The 16,516-nt window shown below is 42.5% G+C and overlaps 1 protein-coding gene across 2 annotated transcripts in view; it reads left to right on the top strand.

Annotated features, from left to right (window-relative positions):
• NR6A1 (nuclear receptor subfamily 6 group A member 1) overlaps positions 1–16,516 on the top strand; it is a 205,535-nt gene that overhangs the window by 175,162 nt on the left and 13,857 nt on the right. The window contains exons 4-7 of one of the 2 annotated variants that reach the window (XM_079926417.1): positions 1,061–1,116; positions 9,248–9,402; positions 10,761–10,985; positions 12,290–12,544. In XM_079926417.1, coding sequence (XP_079782543.1) covers positions 1,061–1,116; positions 9,248–9,402; positions 10,761–10,985; positions 12,290–12,544 — 691 coding nt within the window. Of the gene's footprint in view, positions 1–1,060; positions 1,117–9,247; positions 9,403–10,757; positions 10,986–12,289; positions 12,545–16,516 lie in introns of both variants that reach the window. The other variant, XM_079926416.1, reaches the window with a different exon arrangement.

The raw sequence follows: 16,516 nt of genomic DNA, 5'->3' as shown, positions 1-16,516 counted from the left end.
TCCTCAGGCTCCTCTGCTAAAGTCCATACTCTTAGCCTGGCATCCAAGGCTCTCTATGATCTGGCCCCAGTTGGCCTCTTCAGCCTTATCTCTTGCTACTCTTCTCTCCCTCTCTCCCTCTCTCCCTCTCTCCCTCTCTCCCTCTCTCCCTCTCTCCCTCTCTCCCTCTCTCCCTCTCTCCCTCTCTCTCTCTCTCTCTGTCACACACACAGACACACACACACACACGCTTACTTTCAACTTGAAGCTTTTCTGTATGCTGTCCACTCAACCTGGAGCACCCTTTTCCTGCCTGCATAAATCATATTTATCCTTAAACACTAGGTTCAGAAGTTATATTTTCCAGAAAGCTTTGCCATACACCAGAACCCTTCTGTAATTGCAAATCAGGGTTCCTCGTCTGTGCCCCGGTATTAAGTACTCTGTAAACAATGATGGTAATAGTGTTAGTAGTTGTTAATGAGGCTGGTACTATTTAAAGTCTGCTTTTTATAGTTAGGAAATGCTAAATAGCTTCTTTTTGTTGAATTACATGAGTGGGAAATCAACTGCAAGGGAACTCTACTGACGGCCTTTGTAGAAAAGAGCCAATGAGGTCAAAATTCTGAGTAATTAAAAAACAAAAAACCTGTTTTCCTCATCCTGCAAATTAGTCTCAAACCTAAACTAGAAATAAAAAATATTTTATTTTAAAATGGGAGTATTCTTTTTATCTCCCCCCCCCCGCCCCCTTGAATTTATCAAGGCCTTCAAATGCATTATCTTGGTGGGTTATTTGTAACTGTAGGACTATTAATAAGGCTGTCATCTTTGTTTAGCATATTGAATGTATACAGTGTGTGTAGTGTGTATCCAGTGCTTTGGGGACCCAAAAGTATCTGCTGCCTATGAGCTAGCCTGGAATGATGGAAAGAATATGTGCTTTGGGTCCAGAAAGATCGGTGTTTTAATCTTAGCTTCACCAATTACTACTTTATGCTTTTGGCCAAATAAGTTCTCTTTTTGTGCCTAGACTTCTGTGGGCATGCTTCTTACTGTCTTAACTTATGTTTCCTTCCAGCAATCAGAGAAGATGGCATGCCTGGAGGCCGGAATAAGAGCATTGGGCCAGTCCAGGTGAGTTCTAGGACTTACTCTTTGTGATCTACCCGGAAAGCTCAGGCCTCCAGATGCTCCTGTAGCTGCTCACCTTGATCCTCTTATCTGCTGCTAGGGGGAGCCATCTTTACTTTCATAACTGTGAAACTGCTTTTAGAGCCTGGATATGAAAGTGCTTTGAAAATCTTAAATATATAAGATAATGGTTAAAGCTCCACTTGTGATGCCTCAACTCTTCCTAAGGATTTTTACAGAAGATGAATCCAATTCTGGTTCTAAAGCATCCAGAGGATTTTTTTTTTTTTTTGGCCACACCACGCGGCTTATGGGATCTTAGTTCCTTGACCGGGAGTTGAACCCAGGCCCTCCGCAGTGAGAGCACGGAATCCTAACCACTGGACCACCAGGGAATTTCCCAGAGGACTTTTTATGTCAATCACTTAAGGTTGTAGTTACTTAGTCTGGCAGAAATCAGCAAGACTACTTTGCTGTTCAGTGTCACTAAAGATATTTCAGCAGAAAGTTCATTGATTGCCTGTTTGTAAAGTAGGGAAGGTAATACCCATTCAGTTCCACAAACATTTACTCAGTATTACTTACTCTGTACCAGGCCCCCTGTACTGTAAATTCAGTGTAGTGGGAAAGACAGATATGTAAACGGACATCATAATACAGTGGGTGATAACAGAGGTTGCCCAGGGAGTACAGAAAGAAAGGGCTTCTTTTCTGTTTGGACCAGAGCCATGGTTGAGGACTGAAGACACTCAGGAAAGACTTCCTGGAGAAGATAAAGTTTGAACTGAGTCTTCAAGGAAAAGGAAGAATTAGCTATGTTGAGAAGGGGTGGAAACCCAAACATCTTTTATTCCTGCTAGACAGAATAGACTGTACAAGGAATCTTCAAGGAATGGCAAGGAGTTCATTCACTCAGGCTACAGCACTGGGCACATGTTGTGAAGTGGCAGGAGATAAGGCAGATTCCTTGAGTTTGGAATCAGTTCTCTAAAAAGTGGCCTTCAACTAACTTTGATTATAGCTCCTTCAGTAAAGCCTTTGTGGGGCCAGCCTGCATCGCTTGTTCTTACTTGGCCAGCAGAAGAACTTCATCATGATAGAGAATTGGATCTGCTTACGACCCATGAAGTGGATCCTTCAGTACCCTAGTGGGCAGGGACCATGATTCAAGAATTATGGGGGTAGACCAAGAGGCAACTACTAAAAGGTTTTAAGTAGAAAGAGGGATATGGTCAAATTTGCATTTTGGAAAGATCGTTCTAGCCATGTAAATTGTTTATGAGGAGCTGGGTAAGGGTCAGTGAAACTGGTAGCAGAGAAAAAGCAGTTAAAAGGGTTTTACAGAAGTCCAGGCGAGAGATATAGACAGTGTGGTTTCAAGTAGAACAGTGATAGTGCAGATTGAAGAGAGGGAATAGATTCAAGAAATGTTTAATAGGTAAAATTGATAGGATTTATCCAATTGAATGTGAGGGAGTGAGAGAAAGACAGGAATTCAGAGTTGGTTTGAGACATACGCTGATGATGTATGGGAGGGTTTTCTGTCACATGAGCTTGGTACACATGTGCACTCAGGTGTGGGGTGTGTGCTGCATTCATTCTCTTTTTAAAATCAAACATTTTTATTCATTTATTCAAGTCATATGTGTCTCTTGCAAATTAATTTATTTCGGTCTCCATTCATAGCTGCTCTTTTTTGTGTGGTAAAAAACATGTAACAGGAAATACACCTCCTTAACAAATTGTTAAGTATACAGTACAGTAGTGTCAACTATATGCACATTCCGTACAGCAGATCTCTAGAACTTCTTAATCTTATCACTGAAACTTTATACCTATTGAACAGCAACTCCTCATTTCATCCTCCCCCCAGTTCCTGGCAACCACCATTCTACTTTCTGCTTCTAAGAGTTTGACAACTTTTGATACCTCATATAAGTGGAATCATGCAGGACTTGTCCTTCTGTGACTGCCTTATTTTGCTTAGCATAATGTCCTCAAGTTTCATCCATGTTGCAGCATATGACAGGATTCCTTCTTTTTTAAGGCTGAGTAATATTCCACTGTATGTATGTAGCACATTTTTTGGTTTTTGTTTGTTTTTGCTTTGTGTTTTTAATTTTTATTGGAGTATAGTTGACTTTATGATGTTGTGTTAGTTTCTGCTATGCAGCAAAGTGAATCAGTTATACATATACATATATCCACTCTTTTTTAGATTCTTTCCCCATATAGGTCATTACAGAGTATTGAGTAGAGCTCCCAGTGCTGTAGAGTAGGTCCTTTTTAGTTATCTGTTTTATATATAGTAGTGTCTATATCTCAATCCTAATCTCCCAATTTATCCCCCCCCATTCCCCCCGGTAACCATAAGTTTGTTTTCTACATCTGTGACTTTATTTCTGTTTTGTAAATAAGTTCATTTGTACCATTTTTTAAGATTCTACATATAAGTGATATCATATGATATTTTCTTTGTCTTACTTCACTCAGTATGACAATCTCTAGGTCCATCCATGTTGCTGCAAATGGCTTTATTTCATTCCTTTTTTTATGGCTGAGTAATATTCCATGAGTAGTATGTACCACACCTTCTTTATCCATTCCTGTGTTGATGGACATTTAGGTTGCTTCCATTTCCTGGCTTTTGTAAATAGAATATAGCACATTTTGTTTATTCATCCATCAATGGACATTTTAGGTTGTTTCTACCTCTTGGCTAAAGTGAACATGGCCTTGGCTGCTGGGAACATGAGAGTGCAGATATCTCTTCAAGATCCTGATTTCAACTCTTTTGGATAAATACCGAGTGGGATTACTGTGTCATATGATAATTCTGTTTTTAAGTTTTTGAGAAACCTCTATACTGTTTTCCATAGTCGCCACACCATTTTATTTATATATTCTCACCCAAGTGCACAGGGTTCCAGTTTTCCCCATCCTCTCCAGCACTTCTTATTTTCTGAAGCTTTTTGTTTGTTTGTCTGCTTGCTTCCTTGCTTGCTTGTTTGATACTGGCTATCCTAATAGGCATGAGGTGATTTCTCATTATGGCTTTGATTTCCATTTCCCTGATGATTAGTGACGTTGAGCATCTTTTCATATGCCTGTTGGGTATTTGTATGTCTTCTTTGGAGAAATGTCTATTCAAGTATTTGCTACTTTTTTAAAAATATTTATTTATTTATTTTTGGCTGTGTTGGGTTTTTGTTGCTGCACGTGGGCTTTCTCTAGTTGCGGCAAGTGGGGCCTACTCTTCGTTGTGGTGCGCAGGCTCCTCATTGTGGTAGCTTCTCTTGTAGCAGAGCACGGGCTCTAGGCGGGCGGACTTCAGTAGTTGTGGCACGTGGGCTCAGTAGTTGTGGCTCACAGACTGTAGAGTGCAGTCTCAGTAGTTGTGGCGCATGGGCTTAGTTGCTCTGCGGCATGTGGGATCTTCCTGGACCAGGACTCGAACTTGTGTCCCTGCATCGGCAGGCAGATTCTTAACCACTGTGCCACCAGGGAAGTCCCTAGTATTTGCTTTTTTTAATCAGGCTGATTAATTAGTTAATTGGCTATTGAGTTGTAGGAATTCCTTATATATTTTGAATATTAACCCTTTATCAGATACATAGTTTGCAAAAATTTTCTGGAAGTCTCCTGTTCGCTTTGTCGATTGTTTCCTTTGCTTTGCCAGAAGTCTTTTAGTTTGATTTAATCCTGTATTTCTATTTTTGCTTTGATGTCATATTCAAGAAGTCATTGACAAATTAGGGGTATGGGATTAACAGATACAAACTACTATATATAAAATAGATAAGCAACAGGATAATACTGTATAGCACAGGGAATTATACCCATTGTCTTGTAATAACCTGTAATGGAATAGAATCTGTAAAAATACTGAATCACTATGCTATACACCTGAAACTAACACAATATTGTAACTCAACTATGCTTCAATTAAAAAAAGAAAAATTATTGCCAAGGCCAATGTCAAGAAGTTTTTTCTCTGTGTTTTCTTTTAGGAGTTGTACTGTTTTGGGTCTTATGTTTAAGTCTTTAATACACTGAGTTGCTTTTTGCATATGACATAAGGTAAAACTCTAATTTTATTCTTTTGCATATGGATATCCAATTTTCCCAACACCACTTGTTTTTTTTTGTATTTTTCTGCCGTACGCGGGCCTCTCACTGTTGTGGCCTCTCCCATTGCGGAGCACAGGCTCCGGACGCGCAGGCTTAGAGGCCGTGGCTTACGGACCCAGCCGCTCCGCGGCATGTGGAATCTTCCCAGACCGGGGCACGAACCTGTGTCCCCTGCATCGGCAGGCGGACTCTCAACCACTGCGCCACGAGGGAAGCCCCCAACACCACTTGTTGAAGATACTCTCCTTTTCCCATTGTGTAGTCTTGGCATCTTTGTCAAAGATCTTTTGACCATAAGTCTGGGTTTATTTGGGGGCTCTGTATGTCTGTCCTTGTGCCAGTACGTTACTGTTTTGATTACTTTAGCTTTGTAATATGTTTTGAAATCAGGAAGTGCACGGCCTCTAGTTTTGTTGTTTTTTCTCAGGATTGTTTTGGCTATTTGGGGTTCTTTGTGGTTTCATATGAATTTTAGGATTGTTTTTTTCAGCAAAAAAATGCCATTGGAATTTTGATAGGGATTACATTGAATCTGTAGAACACTTTGGATAGTATGGACTTTTTAACAATATTAAGTCTTTTAATCTATGAACACAGGATGTCTTTCCATTTGTTTATGTCTTTAATTTCTTTCAGCAGTGTACAATCCTTTCACCTCCTTAGTTTCTTCCTAAGTATTTTATTCTTTTTTTTTTTTTTTTTTTTTTGTGGTACGTGGGCCTCTCACTGCTGTGGCCTCTCCCGTTGCGGAGCACAGGCTCCAGACGCACAGGCTCAGCGGCCATGGCTCATGGGCCTAGCCGCTCCGCGGCATGTGGGATCTTCCCGGACCGGGGCACGAACCCATGTCCCCTGCATCAGCAGGCGGACCCTCAACCACTGCGCCACCAGGGAAGCCCCTGTTTTATTCTTTTTGATACTATTGTAAATGAGATTGTTTTCTTAATTTTCTCTTCAGATAATTCATTATTAGTATTTAAAAATGCAACTGATTTTCTATGTAGACTTTGTATCCTGCAGCTTTGCTGAATTCTTATATTAGTTCTAATAGTTTTTTGGTGACATCTTTAAGTTACCTACATATAAGATCATATGTCTTCTGTGAACAGAGATAGTTTTACTTCTTCCTTTTTGATTTAGATGCCTTTTGTTTCTTTTTCTTGCCTGTTGCTCTGGCGAGGACTTCTAGTGCTATCTTGAATAGATGTGGTAAGAGTGGGCATCCTTGTCTTGATCCTGATCTTAGAGGAAAAGCTTTCCGTTTTTCACCACTGAGTATGATGTTAGCTATGGGCTTTTCATATATGGCCTTATTTGTATTTCTTCTTTTTATACTTAGATACAATAGAAAGTTTATCCATTGGGGAGAATTCTTAAGCATTTCCTCAATGAAAAACCTTCCTCACTATTACCTAATGTTTTTTGAGTACCCTCTGTGGCTCTCTCACCATGACAAGGGATCCTCAGTCATTTACATCTCCAGACTCTGTGTTCTCTCCAGAATTGAGGAGGCTGATGCTCAGAAAAACCTATTTCATCTGTCATTGCTTTTGGGTTTTTGATACTGGGCATATAATTTTCCTTTTAGTCTTTTACTGTTTCTAGGTGGTGTGTTAGGAAGAGAGAGCTGTTATCTCCAAGTTCTTAACCGTGTTTAATTAAAAATAAGAAGTGGGCTTCCCTGGTGGCACAGTGGTTGAGAGTCTGCCTGCTAATGCAGGGGACGCGGGTTCGAGCCCTGGTCTGGGAGGATCCCACATGCCGCAGAGCGACTAGGCCCGTGAGCCACGACTGCTGAGCCTGCGCGTCTGGAGCCTGTGCTCCGCAACAAGAGAGGCTGCGATAGTGAGAGGCCTGTGCGCCGCGATGAAGAGTGGCCCCCACTTGCCACAACTAGAGAAAGCCCTCGCACATAAATGAAGACCCAACACAGCAAAAATAAATAACTAAATAAACTCCTACCCCAACATCTTTAAAAAAAAAAAAAGAAGTGATAGAATTTCCATTTATTGAGCACCTATTGTGCACCTTCACTTAATAACTTTATCTTAGATTAACCTCCCAAGTCTATCTGACTCAAACCTGTATGCTTCTTTGCTCCAGCACCCAGTGGAGGGAATCATGAGCTATGAGGGAAGTGGTATTATCTCCATTTTACCAATGAGGGAGCTAAGGCTCAGAGAACTTGAGTGACTTGCCCAACAGGAAGTACCCAGCTAGGAAATGACAGATGAGATTTACACCCAGATTCAAGCACTCCCAACAAGTTCCATCCCCTGTTCAATACATTAATGATTGCTTAGTGTCCCATGAGACCCTCAGGGAGAGACAAGTACAGTCCAACTTTGACTTCCAGCTGGAATAAGCTTGATTTTACCATAACTGGCCCTTTTTACCAAGCTCAAGTACTTCCATGACCTCGACGTTCTGGTTTTGCTCTCACCACCATCACTGAGGCTGCACATTCGGGGCCTCAGTAGATGGCTTGTAATTTGATGGCACCATTTGTCTTCATGTGTCTTATAAAATGTAAACAATGATTTCAGTGTTATAAGGACCTCTAAGAGAAAAGATTTGGGTTTTTTGCTACATGTGACTGAATAGAAAAAGACAAACCCTCTAATTCAATATGCAACCCAAACTATTTAAAACCAATCACTCAACTTGAATACCAGTTAAACATTTCTCGTTTTCCCTCAAAGTCCTCTGTGTTGGCTAATTTCCAGTTCTAAATGCCTATTTATATCTCTGATTGGAGCAGCTCAAGGTTCCCTCACAGGCAAAGAAGTATGTAGGTTTGTGTCAGACAGACTTGGGAGAAAATGTCCTCCCAGGCTTTCCATAGGAACAAGAAACAAAAATTCATCTGGCTCTTTTTCCTCAGCACTCACTCTCATTCTGTGTGCTGACTTTAGCCAGCTTGGCCTCAACTCTGGATTAAACACTTAAGAGAAGAAGTGTGTGTCCACTCCCTATATGGCATAGTAGCTAGAGCACTGGACTGAATACTTGGCTACTTTGGCCTCTTCCTCAAACTCCTGCTCAGACATGGGCAAGTCAATTTGCTTGTCTGAGCTACAGTTTCTTCTTTTATTCAGTAGGCTTAGAAATGTCTTTCTTACTAAGAAATCTCATGCAAAGGTATATAGTCAGTACTTAGTAAGTGGACATTTATTCATTTATCCAACATGCATTTATTTGAGTACTGCTTTTTTCTAGATCCTGTCATAGCCTAAGGTCTTACAGAGGATATTTTTATGATACATTACCATAAGTGCTATAAAAATAACAATAATAATCAGGATATCATTGTCAGCCTTCCATAATAGTTGTTATGTGCTAGGCCCTTTTCTAAACATGTGATAATATATTAATTTAATCCTCAAAACAGTCCTATGTGATAGATACTATTATTCTCTCCACTATACAGGTGAAGGAACTTAGGTTTAAATAGTTGTATGACTTGCCCAAGATTGTACAACTAGAAAGTGGCAGAACCTGGATTAGAACAAAGGTGATTTGAGTGTAAAATTCAAACTCTTAACCGTTATGGTATTCTGCCTCTCTCAGAATACACAGAATTATGAGTGGATAGAAGAAGGACCTAAAATTCTGTCTGCGCTTAGTAATAGAAGGATTCAAAAAGAAGGTGACATTTGAATTGGGTCTTAAATGGCAAGTAGGAGTTTGTTATTGAAGAGTGGTGTTTCAGCGGCAGGAAAGAATAGACTAAGGACAAAGAGGAGTGTTGAGGAACCTAGAGGCTTTGTGGCTGGGAGGAGGGTAAATGGACGAAAGGAATGCCATGGTGAGCCATAGTGCTGGCAGGCAGGCAACCAAGCTGTCCTAAGATTAGTGAGAGAGAGACCTGGAGTATGTGGGTGGAGGGGAGGGAATTTGTCTTTCTCTCTAGAGAGTTCTAAGAAGCCCCATGACATTTAAATAAGTTCTCAGTCCTAAAGAAGGAACACCCAGGCTAACATATATCAATTCCTTGTCAAAGATATCAGAGGAAGAGATCGAAAGGATTATGTCTGGGCAGGAATTTGAGGAAGAGGCCACTCACTGGAGCAACCATGGTGACAGCGACCACAGTTCCCCTGGGAACAGGGCTTCAGAGAGCAACCAGCCCTCACCAGGCTCCACACTGTCCTCCAGGTGAGCTTCAAGGCAAACCCAACATCATCTAGGGATCACCCAAAGAATGGACCCACAAGCAACCTCTGAGCTGGGCTGGGTATTCCTGCCAGTCCGTCTCAGCCATTGTACTCTTGCTTCCTCAGTCTTTTGGGGTTGGGGTGACGATGATGCAAAGCAGCATTTTACAGCCCATTTTTTAGCTAAAGACCTTGAAAATGTCAGCAGTCTCTTCCGCAGATTGATAAAGTGCTATAGCCACTATCCGTGCCCATACATTCTTCACCTAACAGAATAACATTTTAATTGTAGCTCTTTTCTCTCACTTACTTTATCATTTTAAAAAAAACCACATTGACAATATCGAATTAAGTTATCATTTCTCTGTCTCAGCAAGAGTGAAGATTTTCACATTATAAATTTTAGGAAACAGTGAAAACTTTTCAAGTTAGATTTGCTGGTGTCATGAAATACCAGTTTGAAGACTCTTGGTTCTAGAATGATATCTTAAGTTAGTTGTTAGGTGTGAAATAGAGCCATCAGCTACCAAGGAAGATTTTCTTTCTCCAGAAATCTTTATTTTAGGACAGGGTTTGAGAAACATTTTTTATAAAGGCCAGATAGTAAATATTTTAGGGTTTGCAATCCACACAGTCTAGGTCTCAACTACTCAGTTCTGCCATTGTGGTCTGGAAGCAGCCAGAGACAATAGGTAAATGAATGAGTGTGGCTGTGTTCTAATAAAACTTCATTTACCAAAACAGGCCATGGACCATAGTTTGCCAGCCCCTGTTACAGGAGGGGTCATCTAGGTAAAACTAGTTGACTGTTAGATTTCTCCAAGAAAGGTGGGGAAGATAAGAATATTCCTTTCTCTTGATATTTCATTATAACTTTCATTCATTCGTTTGTTCCTTAGTTTGTTCCTTCCTTTGAATGTTTAGGGAGTTGTTGCCACATGCCAGGTTCTTTGCTAGGTGCTGGATTTGTTTTGTGGCCTGGCAAGGTACTTAGCCTGTTTCTGACTTAGTTGTCCTAGCAGTATAAAATACAAACACTCACCTTTGTCATCATAGTCTATGAATATTCTATGAAACTCTCCAAATGTGGCACCTGTACAGAGAGGTCATTTAACCAGTGTTTTTCAGTACAGCTCTGCCAAGTTCTGGATGTCCAGAGGTGAGCCACACATATGCACATTTGCACAGGGACCCCATCTAGTAGGGGAGACATGCGTGTAACCATTGATTATGTCCTTAGCTTAATGAAGACAGAGTGCATGGCCAGAGAACACCTGAGCCACCTCCTAGCTCACTTCCTTTGAGTAGGCAGTAGACCTGCGATGTTTCTGCTTGACATGAGACTTTTCTCTCCAGTAGGTCTGTGGAACTAAATGGATTCATGGCATTCAGGGATCAATACATGGGGATGTCTGTGCCTCCACACTATCAATATATACCGCACCTTTTTAGCTATTCTGCCCACTCTCCACTTCTGCCCCCACAAGCTCGCAGCCTGGATCCCCAGTCATATAGTCTGATTCATCAGCTGGTGTCAGCCGAGGACCTGGAGCCATTGGGCACGCCCATGTTGATTGAAGATGGGTGAGTGAGCCTTGGTCTATTTAGCCCTGTAGCTTCAAAGTGGTCCCTACCCCACACCCATCTTCATCCCTGGCTGCTGTACCTCAGGCTTTGGAATGAGTTGGGGGATAATAAGCAATGACTCGAGCATCAGAGGACAAATCTTTGCTTATTGTTGAAGTTAGTGCTCCCTCATTTTTCTCTTGAGCATCTTTTCTCATAGAGTGGGGGCTATTTATCAATCCCTATGGAGTTGGGATTAAAGGACTTTTCTTTCTAGTTGGGCCGAGGTACGCCAGTCTCTGGAATGTGTCTGAGTGCTTCTGTGCCAGAGATGAGGTGTAATTCTGGGAATAATCATACATTAAGTTTAGTCTTCTTAACAGGGCACTCAAGGCACTAACTTGTTGTGGCCTGTCTGTATCCGTAGTCAACATACTCATCAGTAGCCTAGGGCCGTGTGCTCTGTGTGCAGGCCTGAGTGGGTGGAAGGAATACTCTTTCAATCCTGTCAGCTCTGCCTGAGTAGATGATAATTCAGCCCACCCATTACTCTACTCATTATTCATTTAGCCTGGAGCATAGGCTGAGTGTTATTAAGCTTAGACTGCCCCCTCTGCTCCAAAAGGTATCCTGAGATTTCTTAAGCTAGTTTCCAATTTCAGAAGAGGAAATTCAGATGTCTGCCACAAGAAGGCCACCACCAAAACCTTTATAAATCTGTTGTGGGGGTGTGGGGAAGAGTCATGACAGGGGCCTTGAGAGAAAGAAAACTGGGACCCTATCCCCTCCAGCCCAGAGATGAGAAATGCCCTGCTCCTTCCATCCCGCAGTAGCTTACTTTCCTGAACTCGCACCACCAGGGGGTGCAATGAGAGCAAGAAAAGCTTCTGAACCTGTTCTCTTCTCTTTCAGCCATCTCGCCCCGAGGCTCATTTTTGTGCCAATCCCTGTATTGAGTAGGCACCAGATTCACCCTAATGGAGCCCTCATTTCCAAAACTGGTGCAAAAGTGACGGAATTTTCTTCTAACACATGGAGCATTAAAAGTCATACTCCCTGATAATTGCACAAATTTCTAAGCCTCCTTTCCCCTTTGCAACCTTTTCTTATCAAATCTGCTCCTCCAGCCCTGAGCTTACTGCTGGCCCCAGTCCTGTCCCTTTATCATTAAACTGAATTGAATGGAGCTGGAGATGCTTGGTCAAGGGCAAGGAGCCCACTGCCAGAGACCCTTTGTGCCCTTAGGAGTACTCTCTCCCTTTGCCCCCATCCTCACCATTCTGGCCACTAGAAGTAAATTTCTCCTGTTCCTACCCCCCCAGATATGCTGTGACTCAAGCAGAGCTATTTGCCCTGCTTTGCCGCCTGGCTGACGAGCTGCTTTTTAGGCAGATTGCCTGGATCAAGAAACTGCCTTTCTTCTGCGAGCTCTCAATCAAGGATTACACGTGCCTCCTGAGCTCTACGTGGCAGGAATTAATCCTGCTGTCCTCCCTCACTGTTTACAGCAAGCAGATCTTCGGGGAGCTGGCTGATGTCACCGCCAAGTACTCACCCTCTGATGAAGAACTACATAGGTGAGAGCTGCTGGCTGGGGAGAAAGTCTCAGGCAACCAAACCATTGTCATCTCTGCAAGGCAGGGCTGCCTGACACTCCAAAGGATGGGCATTAAAGCCACACGTGGCTGGACTTGAATCTTCACTCTGCTGCTGACTAGCTTTGTAACTTTGGTCAAGTCTCTGATCCTCAGGTTCTGAATTTATAAAGTGGGGTAATGACAGTATCTCCCCAACAAGGTAGTTGTGAGGGATAAATGATAATGTGCAGCAAAGCTTAGCAAGTGCTAAGCTGTTATTTTGGTCACATCTAGATTACTGAGATAAGATAATGTATCTGGAAAGAACATTTCCTACAAGGTGAGGGGCTCTGAGCTGTAGTTTACAATCCAAGAAAAAGACTCAGGAGTTATTGTGGTACCTACTGTGTGCCAAGCACTGGGCTTGGTATTTTACATTATTATCTTTCTTTGTCACAGTCTCCAGCACTGTAGGTGTTGTTATGCCCATTTTATAGATGAGAAAACTGAAGTTCAGAGGGGCCTACCCTTGAGGGTTTTGGATTTGAACCCAGAGCCTGGATTTGAACCTATGCCTGCCCAACTGAAAGTCTAGGCTCTTTCAGTGTATCTCAGATGCAGTGAGATAGGAGAATGGGACTGAAATACTAAACTCTCCTCCTCGATGTTTTCTGGCATAAAGTTTCATCGCAGCCAGCTAGGATCCTTCTAACCTCCCTGCCTAGAGCAGGTCTTTTCCTCACTCACTTTGGAGACCTGGAGCACATGGTAATACCCCAAAATCAGGAAAAATGACCTCTTGATACAATTTTTCTGACTTACTGATTTATCCATGTGAAACATAAAGTTTAAATCGCATTTAAAAGCCCTTTCAATAGTTCACCTTTATTAGACAGTTTAAAATAATGGAAGTCATGGGATTCCAGAGCACCAAGAGAGAGGGAAGAAAAGGTTCCTCCATCGAAGAAAGCTGGAGAAGGTAGAGTACCAGCCCCCAAACTTCTCTACACAGGACTGAGGTGCATCTCCCTCTGCCACTTAGTCACCATGGCGTAAAGATAAGTTGAGACTTAGGCTGGGAGCGAAGCTCTAACACCTTCAAAGGCCCTTTGCACAGCTGAGGGAGGGAGGAGTCTGGGTACTTTCTCCCCCTGGTTTTCTAATATTTCCTTATTAATGATGCTTACAGGCTTGATGGTAATCTATAAATGACAGAGTTTTTAACCCAGATGACATTTTGTCCTTAAACAGAGCCATCTGATTTTGCAGATAACCTAACCCCTTGTCTTGAGCCTCTAATTCATTGTTTCCATCAAATTCCTGTCTCCTGCTCTGTATCTCTGGGCTGACTGAGTGTTTGTATAGCAGTCAGCCTGCTCTAATATTGTCAGGGTTTGCAGAGCTGGCCTAGTGAGCCCGGCCTCCCTATTTGCCTGGAATCCACCAGTGCAGCCTGAGGCTGCCTACAAAGTCAGCCTGTGGGCTCCCCTCTCTATAGAATGGTGAGTTTCCCCATGCCCTCTGCAGGTAGGCAAGGATCACTGGCCATGCAGGGTTCTCCGTGGCTTTAAGCTTCATGAAAGACACCCCATCCCACTGTTTCCAATCCCTTGAGCCCCGAGAGCAAGGCAGGGACCAGTAGCAGCTGAACTAGCTGAGTGCTAGTTCAGCTGAACTAGCTGAACTAGCAGCTGAACTAGTTTTATTTTCTAGGAAGGATCCTTACCAAGGAGAATCTAGAGCTGCACTATCAAGTATAGTAGCTGCTAGCCTCAGGTGGCTATTTAAGTTATTAAAATGGAAAATTCAGTTCCTCATTTACAGTAGCCACAGTTCAAGTGCTCAGGAGCCACATGTGGCTAGTGGCTACTGTATTGGACAGTTGCAGATGTATATATATATTTCCATCGTCACAGAAAGTTGTATTGAACAGTGCTAACTCTGGAACACATGTTGCAGCTGAGCTTGCAAGTGGGTTCTGAGGATAAGAAGTAGATTCGTTGTTAGGACTCTCACTCCACTGTGGAATCCTTCAATGGAAAAATACAAGTTAAACTTCAACATGTTAGTTCAACATGCCCATTTATTGAGCACCTGTTGTGTGTGCCTGGAGGAGGGGTGTTGGGATAACAGATAATACAGACATGGTTTCTGAGATGAGAGCCCATATTCTTGGTTTAGGGGATTGGGGGGCAAATAGAAGCAGATAGAATCTACAGTTCAGGGTGATATTAGTGGAGATTGAGGGGCATATGAGGGACTGTGAAAGCATAGACTAAGGAGTGAGTACCTCTACTTGCATAATCAGGGAATGGTTGCCAAAGAGGAAAAGACATTTGAGCTGCATCTTGAAGTGGCATTTTTCTAGGTAGATATAGAGAATAAGAGGCAGGCAGGGAATAACACAGAGTCCTAGAAGGTAGAGATTCTGGGTGGTTGGTTTGTGCAGATAACAAAAAGCAATCCTGTGGATTAGGGTATAGAGAGGATATATCTGAGAGCAGAGAAATTAGGGGAGAAATGACAGGAGAGAAAGGTACAGGAAAGACGAGTCATGAAGGTGCTCAAATGCTAATCAGAAAAACTCGGATTTTATTGTGTGAATAGTATTAAGTCATGGGACATTTTTAAGTAGAGCAATTACATGTCAAGTTGCATTTTGGAAAGATCCCTGTGGCTATAAAGTTCAGGATGCATTGCATAGACAAGGCTAGAAGACAGTGGCTGTGTAGGAAGCTGTTCCATAGCCCAGGTAAAAATAAACAAGTCCTGGACAAGGCAGCAGTGACGATGGGAATAGAGAGGGCAGCACAGAGTTAAGAGATGACAGGGAGGTAAAGTCAGTGAGACCTCAGTGAGTGGAAAAGTTGGGGATACTGCCAGGCAGGTGGACACCAATTCTCTTAGCGAAGATAATGGAGCCTGGGAAGAACGGGTTGAGAGATGAGCCGCTCTGAGTTTGACTTGGGGTCTGTTGAGTCTGAGATGCATGTGGAACTGCCCAGGAGGCCAGAGGAAGTGGAAGTACGAGAACCTTTGGAATCAGGTTCATCACTGTAAGGCAGTCCCCAGACTGTGGAGAGCATGGAGTCTGTAATTGGCCACAGCTCTTCCCTACCTTGCCTACTCTGGCGTTACTCCCACTCCCACAAAATGCCTTTACTTTTTCACAACTGTTGAGTGCAAGCGAGTTCTTGCTGTCATGAAAGACTTTTCCCAGATGATACATGACCACCTCCTTTTCTCTTCTCAAATATTGAATCAAATTTATGGTGCCCATTTTCCTTAATCAGGCTGTTATCAGACAGTGAGCCGGGTGAATTTGATTTAAAGCAGATTGTAGCACCAGCCAGTGACTGCTCCTGGCCCTAATCAAGACTCCTTCACTCTTAGGAGAAGATGCCTTGCACTAGATGGGCTTTAATGGACACTTCTATCTCGTGAACACTAGCTCCATTTCTGCCAGATCTCTGGAAAGTTACCTCACAGCTTCCCTGCTAAGACCCTAGCTGTAAGGTTCAGGAAACACAGTCTTTTCTTTTTGCTGTGATAACACGAGTGATGCTGCTGCTGCTGTTAATAATGATAGTAGCTAACAATTATAGACTGTTTATTGTGCCAAATTCCATCTTAAGTGCTTTGCAAACATTTGTTTAGTCCTCACCACTTCCCTAAGAGACTGTACTAATATTAACCCTGTTCCACACATGAGGAAGGAGCATGAGGTTCAGAGAGGTGAAAACTCAAGGCTCTAAAGCTAAAAGAGATGGAGTTGAGATTATCATCTAGATCTGTTGTGCTCTAAAGCCCAGATTCTTTACCATTACTAAATTTTTCAGCCTTCTCAAAAGTTTGACTTTCTGGAATGTGTCCTGGAGCTGCAGTCTTACTTTTCTCCTTGGAGTCTATATGTGGGTGCTGAGATGGCAGTTCCTCTAAGGATGTGGCTGATGACTGCTTCTGGGAGTAGGT

This window comes from Stenella coeruleoalba (assembly GCF_951394435.1).
Source record: "Stenella coeruleoalba genome assembly, chromosome: 7".
Classification (NCBI taxonomy): domain Eukaryota; kingdom Metazoa; phylum Chordata; class Mammalia; order Artiodactyla; family Delphinidae; genus Stenella; species Stenella coeruleoalba.
Note: the sequence above shows the minus strand (reverse complement) of the source record. Positions and strands in the feature narration are given on the sequence as shown.